Below are 17,617 nucleotides of genomic sequence, written 5' to 3'. Positions count from 1 at the left end.
CCACTTGCTTATGACACAGCGAAACCCTGGAGTCAAAACATCTTACTCAGCGGAGCAGAGAACAAAGAAACTGGAAGAGCATTTCGGGTGAAAACGGACAAAGATAATAATTCACATGGTCAACAAAATGGACATCATTTGGGACAGGTTGATGGAGCGAAGGAGTTCGCCGAGAGAGGCAGATGATTGTGATAGATCACGGGGAGAAGAAAAGACAAGACGTGCTTACTGAAGCATATGAGACCCCCAGAAACTACACCAGTCAGCAAAAAAAAAAAAGAAAAACACACTGCTGGCCCTTTATTATCTTGTTGCTTTGCCCAAGGCGGCAAGCTAAGTGTAATAAATAACCAAACCCAATCAATTATGATGTTTGAAATTAAGGCTACGGCTGAAGCCACCAGCTGCTTCTCTGGTGTTTGCTAAATGCGTTCTCACAGGTTCTGCTGCTGCCTCCTCTCCTGTCCTCCCTGAGCTATGTCTTGAAGGTACTGCTGCTGCCTTAGCGATTCCTCACCCGGCCGAAGCTCCTCGAGAAGCTAATGAATGAAGAAAATAACAATTGTTTTACGATCTTGCCCTGAACAGTGAAAAAAAAAAAGAAAAGGAGTTTCTCTGAATGGAAGCTCAACAAAAGCAAGGAGTGAATCATCAGCAGCACGAGCGTGGTGCACAGCCTGGATTTACACGGAGCCCAGAGAGCAGTCAGGCGAGACAGAAAGTCTTTGGGGCTTCTAATATGAAACAAAACAAGCCAAAGGAGTGCTGCTGGTAGGGAAAATGGTTTTCCAAAGCCCCCCAGTGCAGCACGGGGCAAAGAAAGTGGGAAAAGACAAGTGTGAGAGGTACCGGTGCCATAATGAACAAGAATAAAAATGCGAAAGAAAAAGGAGGAAGGTGAGAAAAATACAGGTTAGAAACCAAGAAAAAGAGGGAAGATTCAGAGAGAGCAAAGGAAAGCAAAGAAAGAAAGGGAATAGGAAAAACAGCTGGAGCTCAGTCAGTGGTTAAGATGTCTTGAATATTTTGTTTCTTTGCTCCCCCGTCTTTTTGCGGAATCAAGCATGAGATACGTGGTGCTTACACATTCCTCTTTAACCTCCAGGTTCAACAATCAGTCTTATAATAACACACTTTCTAAAATGAGACCTGAGTTTTACTTTTTCTCCTAATTGAAAAAAAAAAAAAAAAAAAAAGCTGAATTCCTCCACTGAATTACTCAGGGCTAATTTTGACTCAAGTAAATGTATTGCTTTCACTCCTGTCTCTGGAATAAACTTGACTGTAATTATCTGGATAACTGTCTCTCTACACTGAAATTATATGATTTCTGTAGAAGTGGGAGAATTGACTGTTGCAGAATTAATCATATTTTTGTGACATTCAGTGTTATGAAAAGGAGCCTTTCAGCATGAAATAATCACTGGTTTGTCAATCTTCAATAAATCAAGGAAGAGGCGCGCAAGATTAAGGAGAATGGAAGCGGCAAAACAAACATTAGAGAAAGAAAACAACCAGTTTGTTTTTCTCTTTCACTGCTGTTTCTGTTTCCGTGCCGGACAATGTTTCTGTGGCCTGGAGAGGCAGGACATACCAACAGGGCAGACATCGAGGATCAAAGCGTGTCCTGTGGCCCTTCTGGTGTCAGAAGGGGGTAAGAGCAGCAAGCCTGGATGTGGTGTATCGTACCTGCTCTCCTTGCTTGTAAGGCCAAGTCCTGGCTCCTTGCGGGGTTCATCTAAAGGCATGCGGCTCTGATGCTGTAGCGATTTAATGCCCAAGTACTAAACAAGCTCTCGGGCCTGGAATTGAAGTCCGGTATCCTTACTGCAGACCCCAGTAGTCCGTAATATCGCGAATTCACACCTTTCCCCTGTAAATACCTGGTCACTGAGCCAGACGCTGCGGGACAAAGAGAGCGCAGTTCCTGCACGGACTTTTGCGGTCACCTTGGGACTGAGAACTGCACAGCCCTCTGTGACGTTACCAGCATCTGGAGTTATTTCCTATGGGTAAATGCCCTCCTTTCACGGCTTAGAGCACTTATTTATGGAATGGAAAACCCGACTTGAGAAATCACCCCCTGCCCAGACGGACGTGAACCTGCCCACCGTGTGGGAGCAGAGAACCCTGCACACAGCCCGGCTGAAGCCAGGCCTGGAAATGCAAAATTAAGAGGCCTCGAAGACCAGAGCCCCAAAGACAGATCGATTGCGTGTTGTTTAAGTGAAGACACAGCCTGTGGCTGGGGGGTCCCACGGTTCTGCTTCCTGCCCTGTTGGTTTATTTGTCACAGGGCAATCATTTAGAAAAATAAAACAGAACAAAACAAAGAGGGATGTTTAGGGTAATGCCCTTTATTGTAAGCTCCCTGGCTGGCCCCTTCCCCGATTGCTCAGTGATCCAGCTCCAGTGAGAAAAAAAAAGGTTTTACAAGCCTTCTTCATCGGCTGGGGATAAAGACACTCTGTGAGGCCAGGCTGCAAATTCTTCATGCTGAGAAATGGAGAACCCTTACTGCCTGTCCCTGGGTGAAGCGAGTAGGATGAAGGATTTCGGTGCTAAATAGAGAGATAATTGTGTCTTTTTTTTTTTTTTTTTTTTTTTTTTTTTTATTGCTTGGCCATTCCTCTACATTCAGAGCTCAAACTATGAAAGCACCAGAAGGAAACCTGGGTTTCCTCCTTCCCCCAGCCAAAATCACCACCTGCAAAGAAGGAATTCAAACGACTGAGAGCTTCCTACCTCTTAAAATGTTGCCACCAGAGTAGGAACTACCTCTCAGGGAAACAAAGCACGGTGTTAATCACCTAAATTCCTGGCTGCAAAGGCATTCACTTGCTTTGATTTGACACACACCATTTATTCTCTGACCCCTCCTCACTGAAGAGCTGTATCAAAGATTTCCAAGACAGAAGCAGATGGTCTACCAAATAGTATTAGTCCCTTCTTAGGAGAACACTTTATATTTTAATTTAGTCCTCAATTGCTCTTAATAGGGAAGAAAAAAAAGCTTCCAGCTGAAGCATCACATTTCTTTGAAACCTTCAAGGAAGTGACTGGGAGGAAGACATGTTATAAAATGAAGCAGTTAAACTCAATGTTTGTTCGATGCAAAAGTCAGCACTTCCTATTCAATGTCTTCCTAATTACCCCTGGGGATCAAAGACTTTCAAGTGATTGCCTGTCCATTCAGACTGCTAATAGATGATCACTGGCCCCTCCAGTGCTCTAGTAGCTTGCTGGATGCTTCTCATCTCCTACAGGGAAGAAAACTGCAATTTTAAATGCTTAGCATATTTTTACGGGTATTTTTAGGAGGATTTTTTAAAGCGTCAACCTATAGGAAAAAAAAAATGACATAAAGGTGTTGTGGCTTATCCAAGGAGCTGCCTGCTTAAGTAGAATCTGTAATTTCCTTCGCCATTGTGAACGCAGAATAGGAAGTTGAAGGATGGATCTCAGCAACATTTTGCTGCTATTAGGCAGCTTACTGCACCAAAGCAGCTTATTCCAGCCCCCACAGCTCTAGTAAATTTGGTGTTACACGTGCTCAGCCCTTTCTCAGTAAAATAATATTTTCCCTTCTAGATACCCTTTCTGGCAGAGACCATATTACTATAAATATTACTGAGATATTTCTTCGCGATCAAAGTCAATTATAAGATGGTCCCACTGTACCTCTAAATGGAGTTTTAATTTGTGTATATAATATTAGAAATAATGGTTTTCCCATTGGGCTACTCACTTCAATTAGAGAAATGAGGACAGGCAGCCCTACCAGAGGGCCTCCTACCTTGCTTTGCAACTACTAAAATTCCGGGCTAGCCTGTTGTGGACAGTATAATTTTACAAACACCATTTCATGACATGCTTATAAACTGTGAGACCCTGGTTTAAAAGGGTGTAATTTACATAGGTAAATCAACAACCTCTCACATGCTTCCTTCCTTATTAGCTCTGCCAGATATCGTGAGAAAATCTGCTTTTCCAAATTAGTATAATAGGTTGCTTTAAGCCTAAAAGACATAGTTTTGTTGCTTCAAAATCACAATCTGTTACCTTCACCCCAGCATAAGAGGTGGGATCAGAGGTTACGTTTAGTATCCCAGCTTAGGGGCTGAGATCGAAACATGCCTGTATAATTTGATGAGTGAACGGATCTGTCAGATGGCTTGTCAGCTCATCAATCCTCCTGAATTTTATTCTGAAGATGAGTAAAATGAGTTGAGAGTGCTGCTTATGGTTTAATCCTAAAATCAGCTGAAAACTGCATTAGTCACCGTGCAGGTTGAAATAGCACTGGAGCCCCCGTTGGGCTGTGCTAGTTGATGTAAGAAAAATGAACGGAACGGCAGTCTCTGAATCCCTCGACACCCAAAGCACAGGTTTAACGTAAGCTGTACTTAGCTCGAGTGAATCCAGTGACTACAAGAGTGTGATGGAGGTGCTTTAAATGAAGCACGAATTTACACATTTTGTAGATCAGGGGCAGAGAGTGCTCCATCGTCAAACCTGAATCCTAAAGCTGAATACGATTGGCTTGGTGGCTTTTTGAAGAGATCTGAAAAAAAAATCATCTGCACATGTATTTTGGGGTATCTTATTGTTTTAACTGCTTTGGCCACGACAAACACATGGGTATGTTTAAAGCAGGCTAACAATCTTTTAATCTAGTTTTTAATTTGCTTTATATGAACTTGAAAAAGAAGCAGATTGTTCCAACAGTTCATTTGGAGAGAGATTTATTCTTTTTTTCCTGTACAAAAGCTCAGCAAATGGATACAAATGTACAGTCTGAGAAAGCTGATAAACTGGGTGACACAGCACAATTAATGACACTAGATTTTTTTATTTTTTTTTTCTGCCCAGACACCATGGGCAAAACCCAGCCCAGTACTTTGAGGTACTATAAATCTAAGTGAATGGTTCAGATCAGTGTGAAAAGCTCTCTCAGTAACGAAACCTAACACAACCCGATGATTTGTTCCCTTGGACTTAGAACTAAATCCAGCACATAGATTAAGGCAAGTGCTGGCAAGTGCAACCCACAGCGCTCTCTTAAAAGGCCCACAGCCATCTTTATATTTAATTACACCTAAAAAAAAGCATTTACTAAAGAAACTCAAAGTTCGCCAAGTCAAGCGCTCAGAATTGAGCGAAGAACAGAATTAAGATTGCGTGTGTGATTTTAGATCAGCTCCTGTATGCATATGTACTCTGTAATAGCCTTTAATTCTCTCATCACAGGCTATTTCTTTTTTCCACTGGCCCAGTGCTGAGCAGAACAATTGCACAGAGATTGCCACTCAACCCTGGCAACTCCAGCATTGCAGCACGTTCAATTGCTTTCTAGGGATGCCATATGTGCAGCCTGGTTGGTAGCAGTAGGAGGGGGTTGGAAAGGGGAAGAATACACTCAGTGCAGACAATTTTGCTACAGTACTCTAAATAGGTCCCTCCTGAGCATGTGTGAACTCAGATTTTCTACTTTTATGGCAGCCAACTCTGTGTGGACCAGGAATGTGATAAAGCACACACCATTGTTTGTTCTGTCTAATAGAAAAGAGCTGTCACCATTCGCTGCTACCTCTACTCTTCTGCAATAAGAGCACAGAATAACTGTAGGTTGAAGGGCAAAATTTTGTGTAAGTTGATGACTGCGCTGGCAGTGGAGATCCAGAACCTGTCTTCCACAAGTCTGTTTAGGATCTGTTTGCTTGTGATCACTTTGGCCATGGTCATTCTGTCTCTTCCTTAAACAAAATATACCAACGTGCTTGGTCAGGGGCATTGTGCTCTGCCTTGATCCTTCATCCCCCAAAACTACATTGATGCTAGAGAATTAAACACTACCAAGAAATATCGCCAAGCAGTGAAACTTGGAAGTCCAAAGAATTAATTTGTTAGAACGAACTCTGCCATGATTTTGGCTCTGGTTAGTCAGCACCTGAATTCCTGAGCATAGGAATCCTTGCTAGGAAGGACCAGAAATCGTTCTCTGCAGATCTCTTTGGCTGTGACCATCCACGAGAGGTCAGGAGAACAGAAATGGACCCAGTCTGGACCAGCTGGATTCCTGGAATGGTCCCAGATACACTTATTTCACAACCTGGAGTAGACCATGCCCCACCTTGATTGGAGAAGGTGCACTAATATAAATAAACTGCTGCTGACCACTGGTATTAATACCATTTGCGATATCATTATGCTTGGATTTGAGTGTTTTGTATTTTTTCTTTCCACCAAAAGCCCTAGAAAGACCGTTTGATGTTTGATTTCATTATAATTTTTACCGTAACTGAAAGAAATTCTGCTCCACTGATCATCGAACTAGAGTTCCTTTATAAGTACATAGTGCAAGCATAGCCATCCTCTCTGCTAACTGCCTTGTTCTGCTTTGCTTTTTAAAGAGTCTCTTTACATAATGAAGTGATGGTACAGTTGTACCAGGCAAGCAAGGTGCGATGCTGCTGCTGTGCTATGTGCTACCATAGCTGATAACAGCAAACATATGCTGTTCTCATCATCTTCCTAGGCAAAAGCTTCTGACTGCAGTAAGGACAGGAATTTAAGGTATGACAAAATGAAATGAAGAGGAAAAAGGCTGGTGATGGTGGGAGAGTTTATCAGATTTTCATTTAAACAGGGCTTCAACAACCTCCACCTACCTATTGATTGAGCACTAGATTCTGGTATCTCAAAGTGAACTGTGCAAGTGGTCCTTTTGGAGCTTTTAAGTTTCAGCAGAAGCAGTGATGTTGAAATCTTGTCACAGAGGCAAAGAGCGGGTTGGACATCTTGTTCTGTATGTTAGAGGTCATCTGGTGTGTTATCTAGGTGATATACTTAACTGCAACACTTCACTTAGCACTGTAAAGATGTGTACCTACCACATATCTCAGCTTTAACTACAGGTAAAAACAAACCTCAGAGAATGCCTCGCTGCACGCATCCGATAGAAACGTATGACCTGGCTGCAGATAAGGGTTCGAAGCCATCTTCTAATTTATGCTAGAAAAGGATGGGAGAGAAAAACTGAAGTATAACTCAGAAATGCTTTTCACTGCCACTGACATCCCTAACTGAGCTTCCTCTTCTGCCTAGTTACCCACACTAACGTACGGTATTTAAAAAAACTGAAGGAAAGCCCATTACTGGAAACGTTTCTTTTTCTCTCTCCACTTAACTGCAATTAAATTATGTTATTTCACAGTAATTAGTATGAAATAAAAACACAGACTTGAGGAGAACTCCTTCCAGTAGATATTAAGATCTGTAAAATTGATTTCTTTTCAGTGTCTGTGTGCAAAGGTCAACCTAAGCCGTGAAATGAAGATTATAGCAGCACATCTGTGGCACTGCCATAAAGGCAAGGTCAGCACTTTCGGTGTCAGCATGCTGTTATTTTCTTTTCTGGGGGCTTATGGCAACTATAAAAACTCACTAAAAGCAACTGATAAAAGCTTATAAAAGTTGAGAGCTCATATCGTGCCATTTACTAAAAAGAGGGGGAAATTAAACTCATCCCTCCTTGCATTAAACATTCTTAAATTTAAGAAGGGATCAGGCAGCTAAAGGGCTAACTGTGGTGTTACGTGACTGATGCCTGGTTTCATGAGGCATTGATGCAAACCTCAGGATCAGACGGAGCCCTCTGGGTATACGGCCTCGGTCCCCTTTCGACCAGTTCCAGACTCAATCATACTGGTGGTCTGCTTCTAAAAGGAAGCCATTCTCCCCGAGACCCCACAGTGATGAAAGAGGATCCGACTTTGACAAACGGACCTCTTCATTCAGTGTCAAAATAAAACAATAAGCAGAAATAAAAAAGTAATATATAAGAAAAAAAAAAAAAAAAAACACAAAACAGAACAACAGGGAACCAGGGAGTAATCTATATAAATCTAAGACCATGCAGGAAGTTGATAAAGGAAGCTGAGGGCATGAAGAAAAAAAATCCATGGCCTGAAAAAAGAAAGAACAATAGAACATTTTTTAAGTGTATTGAAACCCAGTAAACTGAGCGACAATTTAGCTATTTACTTGATGGAGATGGGGAAATTGTTAATAATGTTTTAATAAAGGCTAAAATGTTCAGTAAGTATTTTTGTTCTGGTTTTTGAAAATAACTAGGATAATGCAATTATTTCACAGGAAATAACTTTTTTTTTCCAGTCCATTAATAACCAAGAATTATATTAAACTACATCTATTCAAGGACAAACATTTTTAAATCTGCAGGCTCATTTAACTTGTACCCAGTAAATGAGACGAGCTAGCAGAAGAGGAATCTGACTCACTGATTAATACTGAACCAGCTACCGAGAGATTAGAACAGGGTTAATGCTGTGCAAATATTTAAGAAGGGAAAAGAAGATGCAAGTCACTTACACTGGGTAGCCTGACATCTATTACAGACAAAATAATGGAAAACATAACACCGAATTCATCCGAGGAAGAATAACGAAAGTGAATGTGTGGGAACTCAGGCCAATTATACTGCTTTTCTGAAAAATAGATCTTAAGAAACAGTTACTCATATTTTGACACAATTAGAGTTTTGTAAAGCATTTGATTTAATGCAGGATGACTTTCAGACTAAAGAAACAAGCACTTTCCAACAGTAAAAAGCAATATGCAAGTAGCGCAGAAAGAAAGAACGTTTTCTGTAATGGGCTTTCTTTCAGTGTTTTTAATTACCAGACATTTGTGTGGGTAACTAGTCATGAGAGTAAGCTCAGTTAGGGATGGCAGTGACAGAGAAATATTCCTCAGCTGTCTCTAGCAGTGCTATAAAATCATCATGATTGGTGAAAAAACATGAAACGTTAAAATTTCTGGTGAAATTTAACAATTGATAGTGGGTCTGAATAAAAGCCCAATGTTATTTTCAATATTTTCATAGCCCAAAAGAGCTAATGGGATCCTTGCACGGTGAGCTTGGGAAGCCAGGATCTGAAGTAGATATGTGATTTGTCTGTGTTAAAATGGTGGATTAGGGAGCGTGAATTTACCAACTTGCAGTGTCCTAAGAGGTCAGACTACATGATCTAATAGCATTTATGGCTTTTAACATTACCAATTAAGAAAATGATTTAAAGGAAAATTAAGGGAATCTTCCTACTACTTCTCACTTCCAATAAACACCGAACCAGTTTGTAAAAGATGCAGTAGTTGAACATGCTCTATATCAGGGTAGACTCTGGAGGAGTGCTAACCGCTTTGCAGAGCAGCAATTCCTCTGCTGAGCTTCAGAATGTGTTGCCATCCGATGCCACCTACATTTTAATACTTCTTATTTTTATACCTATCCCACTTGGCACACTGGGCAGCTCTAGTAAAATTAGAGTGTTTATATTATGTTCTACTATCCTTTTCCAGTAATATTTTCTGGCAGCATCTCTCTCTCAATAGCGTTTGCACCATCGCATATTTCTCCTATCCCAACATTTTTAATGTCAGCTTGCAGATCTTATCTAGGTTGAAACAGTGAATGTTCTTTAACGGAGTTTCTATGGTAAGTTTTTTACCACCCACCTGAATGAATTGATCTTCACAAGAATAGCTTTAAAGTAGGATCTTGTACCTTTATAACCTATATTTTAAAGCTGCAGTTAAATCACTTGTACTTCCTTTCCTCTGAACTTTAAAGCTGGCAGTGGCTGCTATCCAAAGACACAGTGCAGAATCCAAACCAAAAAAAGACGCACACAGCCTTCTAATAATACAAACAGCTTTTCCTGACTTTGCAGATGACGGAAAACAAGATGGGAGTTATAATTAATACCACCATGCACCTAAAGCTGCAATGAAAGACAACAAAACAGAGTCTGAAATCGTGCACTTAAAGACGAGCTGAAAGCTCTCTTTCACAGCATCTCTCCAAGTGGCTGAGACTCATCTCGTGTCTTAGCTTTCCCGAAACAATTTGGAGCTCAGCACCAGAACAGGCAGTGGGATCATTCAGAACTGGATGGAAGGTCAGCACCTCTCTTGAAGTATTTTGTCTTTAACCATATCATTCTCCATAATCAGGAACATATAAAAATATAGAGAGACTTTTCTAGGCTTGGTCCAGCTCCTGTTGCAGACACCGGGACCAATGTCCTCGACTCTGACTGCATTTGAACCAGTGCTAAAGTAAATGGAGTTACTCCAGGTTAAGAAGAGCATGTTCAAGAGAAGAATAATGCCCCCATTTCCCAAATGTCACTGTGCATAAGGAGTTAAAAAAGGTTTTTAAGACTGCATCAACGAGACATGATCAGATGGTATGTTAATCTACTTCGAAATGGAAAACTGGAGAGAAAGAGCTAGATGTCATTTAAATTGTAAGACTCCTAGTGAAGGACTGGCACTAAGCGTGCTCGTATGCATTTGGCACAACAGAAACCAGCTTTAACAGAAAAAAAAAAAGCCACAAATTCAGGCATTACTAGATAACATAAAAATGGCAGTGCTCAGTTGTGATGATGGTCCCTCTCAACCAGTATCCTGAAATGTTGAGTCTTACAAACATCTACTGTACATAAAATATATTTCTGATGGTACCATAGCACTTTTCAAAATGGATTTCACAGTTTTTGTAGATGAAGGGTGAAATGAAGAAAATGAGACCCGAAGTTACCAAGTGTGCAGTAGTTTGTGGAATACGTGAAAGAACCAAAAAAGGACCTGGAAGCTCTTCTTTAGGTGGCAGATTGACTTCATAGTGTAAAGGCTTTGCTAGAACAGATTGTTGAACTACCACTTCTGCATTTTATTTAAGATAAGATGGAAGTGGAAAACACTGAAAAATCCCTGTGAATCAAAAGAACAAATGGCAATGGTAGCAAAACAGAACTTAATCTGGGATCAGAAAAGAAATCTGAAAGCAGAAAATAAAAGAAACTTGTTGGTATGGTAATAAATTGCTTTATAGTTTAAGTTGAATAAAAACCTTACTATCAAGGCATAAAAATAGAATAAATATAGCTCAATTTTAAGAATTAAGCAATGGCAACTTTTCCTACTGATCTCAAGTGGCATGTAAACGCTACAGTAATGGGCATGTTACACATCCACAGCTAACCAGTTGGATAGCTAAGAGCTTTGGAGAGCTGCTTTAAATTGGGTTTACTACATATCATCAAAGAATCAAAGAGAAACTCAGCTGAAGTTAGCTTTCAGGGTGATCTTCAGACAACGAAAGGAAAGACACTTTATAAACACATCATAGCCCTAGCACCATTTTACTGTCAAAGCATTTTGCCCATAGCAAGCAACGCTGTTCTTTAAGGGAAGCTGCATCTGTACGGAGTTCAGACGAACCAAGACCTGACTCCAATCAAACGAATGGCTGTTTTGGCTTCATAATATGTTTTCCAGCCCTAACTTTAATTTAAATCAAATGTCCATCTTTCTTGCTGTTCATGCAATGCAACCGCAACACATGCTTAAGTATAGGAAAATTGCAAGTGCCTAACTACATCAAATCGTGCTCCCATCTCGTCTGGAATGTACATCAGGCAGAGGATAATACCTTCTGTTTCAGAAGAAAGAAACTATTCTCCATCACTAATTCATTTAGAAACTGTTCCGCGGATCTAGCCAAACAGCTGCTGGGCATGGAGATCTGGACAATCAAACAGGTCTTTTCTATTTCTAAACTCAGAAATCTTCCCCCCGAGTAGAGCAGCAATGTCAGAGACTCTACAGAGCTGTGTTATCAGGCCTGGCATCTACCAGGTACAGAAAGTGCAGACAAAGTATTCAGATAGCAACACACCTCATGGTATTATCTCTGTCTCTAAATTGTCCCTCCAAGGCAGAGCTCCTTGCCATACAGACGCCTTCCCATCCCAGCAAAAGCCAGGGTTTTTTTCCTCGTTTGAATGTCAGTAGAAGGGACAAATCCTAAAACGGACAATTTAATTTTAAAGCGGTGTCTCTTTCCGACCTCCTGGAACAGCAAATTTGCAGGTCAGTTACAAGCTGCTTAAAGAGGCCTTTCATTTCAGTGGCTCCAGTGGTGCCGTCCCTGCCATTTTAATGTTACAGCCCCGATCTGCCGCTGCTTTTCTCTTTGGTGTTCTCACCCCACGAGACAAGCGACTGTAGAGCTCCCGGGATTTGCATAAACTGTGTGTGCACCAAACTTCGATGCGTATTGTTGTCGCTGCTGTAGTGTGTGTCTTTGAATATTTGAAAAGGTGGCAACAAGTCAATCAAAAACTGGTTAATTCAAATGAAAACCCGCTTCTGGTGCTTAATGCACTCTGTTATATTTTGTTTGTCATTATCTTTCAAGACCAGTGACTCAGACCTGCAAAAGCTTCAAGCTTGGTCACCATGTTGACACGATACCAGCCGTTCAGCTTCCGGGGACTTCTGTTTATGCCTCCTCTCCTCTTTGAAAAAGCCCAGCAAGATCAGTGAACCTCAGACTATTAAAAACATATATATTTAAGAACAAACACAAATGGAAAATAAGGAGGTGATTGGTGACAGCCGACATGGCTTCACTAAGGGTGGGTCGTGCCTGGCAAATTTGGTGGCCTTCTACGATGGGGTTACAGCTTTGTGGATAGGGGAAGAGCAATTGATGTCATCTAACTGGACTTGTGCAAAGCGTTTCACACAGTCCTGAACGATATCCTTCTCTCTAAATTGGAGAGACATGGATGTGATGGATTGGCCACTCGGTGGGGAAGGAATTGGCTGGATGGTTGCAACCAACCCCTCCAGCACACTGGAGGGAAGGAATGGTATCCAGAGGGGCCTGGACAGGCTGAGAGGTGGGGCTGTGTGAACCTCATGAGGTTCACCAAGGCCAAGTGCAAGGTCCTGCACAAATCTGTAGTGGGTTTATGTCGCCAGGTTTTGGTAGCAGGGGGCCATAGGGGTGGCTTCTGTGAGAAGGATCTAGAAGCTGCCCCATGTTTGGTAAGGGCCCCACTGCTGGCCAGAGCCTAGCCAGTAAGTGATGTTGTTTTGCGCCTCTGTGAGAGCATATTTAAGATGGGGGGAAAAAAAAATGCTGCACCACACAGCAGCTGGGAGAGTGAGAGGAGTGAGGAACAGCCTTGCAGGCGCCAAGGTCAGTGAAGAAGGAGGGGGAGAGGTGCTCCAGGTGCCGGAGCACAAGTCCCCTGCAGCCTGTGGTGGGGACCACGGTGAAGCAGGCTGTCCCCCTGCAGCCCATGGAGTACCCTGGTGGAGCAGGGTTCCACCGTGCAGCCTGTGGAGGAGACCCCGGTGGAGCAGGTGGACCTGCACCGACGGAGGCTGCGGCCTGTGGAAGACCCCTGCCGGAGCAGATTCCGGGCCGGAGCTGTAGCCCGTGGAGAGGAGACCACGCAGGAGCAGGTGACCTGGCAGGAGCTGCTGCCCGTGCAGGTTGGAGCAGTTTGCTCCTGAGGGATGGACCCCGCGGTACGGACCCATATCTGGAGCAGTTCTTGAAGAGCTGCTGCCTGTGGGCAGCCCACGCCGGATCAGTTCAGCAAGGACTGCATCCCGTGGGAGGGACCCCACAGCACAGGGGACGAGAGTGACCGAGAAGGAGCGGCAGAGAAGCAGCGCTATAGACTGACCATAACCCCCATTCCCTGTTCCCCTGCGCCGCTCGGGGGAAGGAGGTGGAAGAGGGTGGATTGGGGGGGCAGGTACTTTGGTTTCTTTCCTTTGTTTCTCGCTTCTCTAGCTTGTTAGTAATAGGCAATAAATCTTACTATCTCCCTATGCTGAGTCTGTTTTGCCCATCACGCTAATTACTGCGTGATCACCCTGTCCTTATCTCAACCCTTGAGCCCTTTTCATTGTATTTTCTCCCGGTTCCTCTTTCAGGAGGGGGAGTGAGAGAGCGGTTGTGGTGGAGCTCGGCCGCCCACCCGAGTAAAACCACCACAAAATCCCAAGCCCAAATCCAGGCTGGGCAGGGAATGGCTGGAGAGCAGCCCTGAGGAGAGGGACCTGGGGGTGGTGGGGGGTGAGAAGCTGGACTCTGCTGTGGGGCCAGGCTGGGGGTGAGAGCTGGGGGTGGTGGGCCTGGGGAAGAGAAGGCCCCGGGGAGAGCTGCCAGCGGCCTGCCAGGGCCTGCAGGGGGGGCAGGGAAGCTGGGGAGGGACTCTTTGTCAGGGCTGGGGGGACAGGACGAGGGGCACCGGCTGGAGCCTGGCAGGGGGGAGGCTCAGGGGAGGCGTTGGGAAGAAATTCTTCCCTCTGAGGGCGCTGAGGCCCTGGCCCAGGCTGCCCAGAGGAGCTGGGGGTGCCCCGGCCCTGGCAGTGCCCAAGGCCAGGCTGGGTGAGGCTGGGGGCAGCCTGGACTCAGGGGACATGTCCCTGACCATGGCAGGGGTGGAATTAGGTGGGCTTTAAGGTCCCTTCCAACCCAAACCTTTTTATGATTCCATGGTTCTATGAAAAAGTCTTTCTTAAAAAATGGAAACTCTGGCTTTTAGCCTTAAACAAATGAGTTAGCAAGTGTTTCAGATGAATTTAAAAGATGAACTGTCTTCAGCAAAGAACTTCAGAAACAACCAAATGCCTTGTTGTTTACATGCAGCTCTGCCTGCCTCATATGGTCACCCATGACAGTTGTGCCTGAGCATCTGTCACACAAAAAGTACTGGCAAGAGCAGAATTATGGATGTCCCTAGCTCCGTACACTTGTATAGATAAGTAAGGAATCAATGGGTGATTTTTAATATTTAAACAGACGATTGTGATACGCCTGATGCTGTGAAGCCCTAGACATTACTCTGAAGTATTTCCATGAACTAATCAGTGTACAAAGAAAGAAAAAAAGAGTAAAAGCTATACCACTGTCATGGGACCAGAGAGGGGCTGGGGGCTCCTCCTTGGGGATCTCCAGCAGCCGCCTGGACGTGGGGCTGGGCCCCCTGCTCGGGGTGGCCCTGCTGGAGCAGGGCTGGCACCACAGGGACCCGCAGCTGCCCGACACCACCAGCCTTGTGGGGATCCTAGGATTCTGTGACCTGACCCAAAGCCCACTCACTTAAATGGAAGTCTCTCCAACGACATCAGTTTGCTTTGCAGGATGAAAATGGTTGTTAAACTTCTATGGTTATTTTAACCAACAAGAATGGGTGGCAAGTAATGTTCCTAACATTGATAGGGTGTAATATAGATTAGCCCTTTCTGCACCTGATCACTTGCACCTTACCACTCAGATGGTCTCTGGGGCATCAAAAAGATCAAGATACTGCTTAATTGAGAAAATGTATCCGTAAGAAAATGCAACTAAGCGAAAGCGGGAGAAAAAATACTGTAGGAAAAACAACCACTTGTTTTGCAAACAGACCTGGTTATTTAAAAGAATGAACCCGTTCAGTAAATAACTGCGTAGTTTTTATCAGAATGCAAAACGTCTAAGCTTAACTTAGTGAAAGCACAAACATTTTGACTCCCTGATTCTTCTTTTTTTCCTTTTGGGCTAGGTGATACAATTCTCATCTGCAACTTGACAGGATGTAGAAAATAATTACAAATGAAAAGGTTATTCATAATTTTTAAATGAGTTAATTAGTAAACCCCGCCAGAGTCACTCATTACAGTAATTAATAATTGATTATACTTGAAATTAAACACAATTTTTCATCAAAATCTAATTAAATATCTGCCTTTTTGCTTGTTGATTAGAACGCTGGGTCTGGTAGAGACAACCTTTGTTAAATATGTTTATGCTGAATTGAACCATCGAATTTGATTTTTAATAATTGATAGTTCCTTTAGAAATTAGTAATTATGACCCATAATTACAGCAGTTCAACCTGATCAGCATTTCTGGCACCTCGCCAGCCAGCCACAGAGCCTAGCGGATGCCACAGAATTCATCTGAATGGGGAAAAAAAGGGAGATCACTCAATGGACCTACCTTTCAGCCACGTTAAACTGTGATTTTTAAAAGTCTGATCTTCTCAAAACTCCAAAAAAGGAGTTTGAGAAGGAGAACAGCAAGAGGCAAACCACCAAACTCTTCTTAATCTATCAAATGGCATGTACCTCCTCCGTCAGAATTAACAGGCACCGCTGTTCTGAGTTATAATGATACTCCTCTGACACACTGAGATAATGTCCAGAGGAACCATGTTCAGGGCACAGGGAGAATACCAGACAAATGAGAAAGGCGAGTCCAAATGTACACAGCAAATGATGAAAATTGACTGCATATTCCATCAAACTGCTGCTGATTTAATGTTGGTTAATTAATCATTTCTGCTCCTCTTAGAGAAGGCACGAAAGTGACCAAAGTATGATACAAGGCAGGAGTGGAGAAGTATCAGTCATTAAAGAAGTCCACATAAAAGGAGCACAGTAAAAGCAATCCTTTGTGGTAGTGCTAATTATACTCATGTGAAATGAAAGCAAAAATCTTTCGATCCAGGCTAAGATTTGTAATTCTAACCACAACCTTTTATAGATCATTAGTGTACAGGAAGCCACTATGAAATCAAAAAGACTCATTTGCGCCACGAGACACAGGCATTGTTACCTATGATCACATCTCCAAGTGTCTGACAAGTAGAGTTTGCACTGCTGACAGCTTACAAGAGGAGTGGAGGAATGGACCTTTCTAAGACATTTGTAACACAAATATCAGCTCTGACTGAGGAAAAGTAACATTAACACCCCAAGTTTACAGAAGGCAAAATACAATTTTCACTTCTAAAGTTTCAATTACTTCCATAATGAACGCTGACGGCCCATAAATTCAGATCATGCACAGCTTAAGAAAAAAACAACAATGCTTCTCCACCCAAATAGCAAATTGTCCCCAGTCCTTCCTACTTAAACAGGCTCTGTTGGACCACAATCTAAACTTAGTCCTTCCCTATTCCTTCAGGCCACCCTGAGAATTTCAGCATAGTTGGTTAAATGAATGGGATGTGCCACGAAAAGGTAGAATAAAAAGTGTTAGGATTTTGGTTCTGACCCTGTCAGTCAGTGTCAGAGAACTCCCACTGACCTGGATGCGGCTGTGATTAGGACACGCACCTCACTGCCTGCTTTAATCAGAATTTTCTGGTTGTTTTTAGACAACCTGGCGGGTTTGTTTCCCTCCAGTTACGCTTTTCTCTGCAGAAAGTGAGCAGTCCGCTCGGTTTAAAGGGAGGACAACATATGACTTACACTCTGCTAAGCCCTTCTGGCTCCTTTATGCGTGTTAGGTCAAATATTGCTCCCTGCCATAGCACTTCAACCTCAATTAAGTCAACAGAGGCCTCATCTCCCCATTACTCTGTATCATGAGTTTGACCCTCTGGTTCCCAAGCGTTTGCATCGTGTGTGAATTTGTAGAGAAAGGAAAGAAAAGCAGAAAAAAAAAAAAAAAGAAAAAAAGAAAAACCAAAACAGAAATAAGCTTACCTATGAAATACGCCAGGAGGATCACCAGTGTGACTGAGATGACAATGGCACTCAGAGCTGCGCATTTCCAGTTACAGTACTTATAGGGTTTCTTCAGGTTAAAGGCAGGCCTAGAGAAGGTACTTCTGGGAAGGGGCCTAGGGGGAGGTGAGTACACAGTGCTGGACGTCAGGGGATATCCCGGCGACGTTGTACAAAAAAGGGGAGAAGTGCCTCCAGGTTTAAACAGGAAGTGCCTGAGGGA

At 43.1% G+C, this 17,617-nt stretch overlaps 1 protein-coding gene across 7 annotated transcripts in view; it reads right to left on the bottom strand.

Annotated features, from left to right (window-relative positions):
• The window catches only part of TENM4 (teneurin transmembrane protein 4), a 1,681,110-nt gene that overhangs the window by 188,592 nt on the left and 1,474,901 nt on the right, over positions 1 to 17,617 (bottom strand). For all 7 annotated transcript variants that reach the window (XM_080576311.1, XM_080576312.1, XM_080576313.1 and 4 more), the window contains one exon: positions 17,374 to 17,609. In XM_080576311.1, the coding sequence (XP_080432437.1) occupies positions 17,374 to 17,609 (236 nt within the window). The remainder of the gene's footprint in view (positions 1 to 17,373; positions 17,610 to 17,617) is intronic.

The sequence above is a fragment of the Anser brachyrhynchus genome, assembly GCF_964034855.1.
Source record: "Anser brachyrhynchus genome assembly, chromosome: 1".
Lineage (NCBI taxonomy): Eukaryota > Metazoa > Chordata > Aves > Anseriformes > Anatidae > Anser > Anser brachyrhynchus.
Note: the sequence above shows the minus strand (reverse complement) of the source record. Positions and strands in the feature narration are given on the sequence as shown.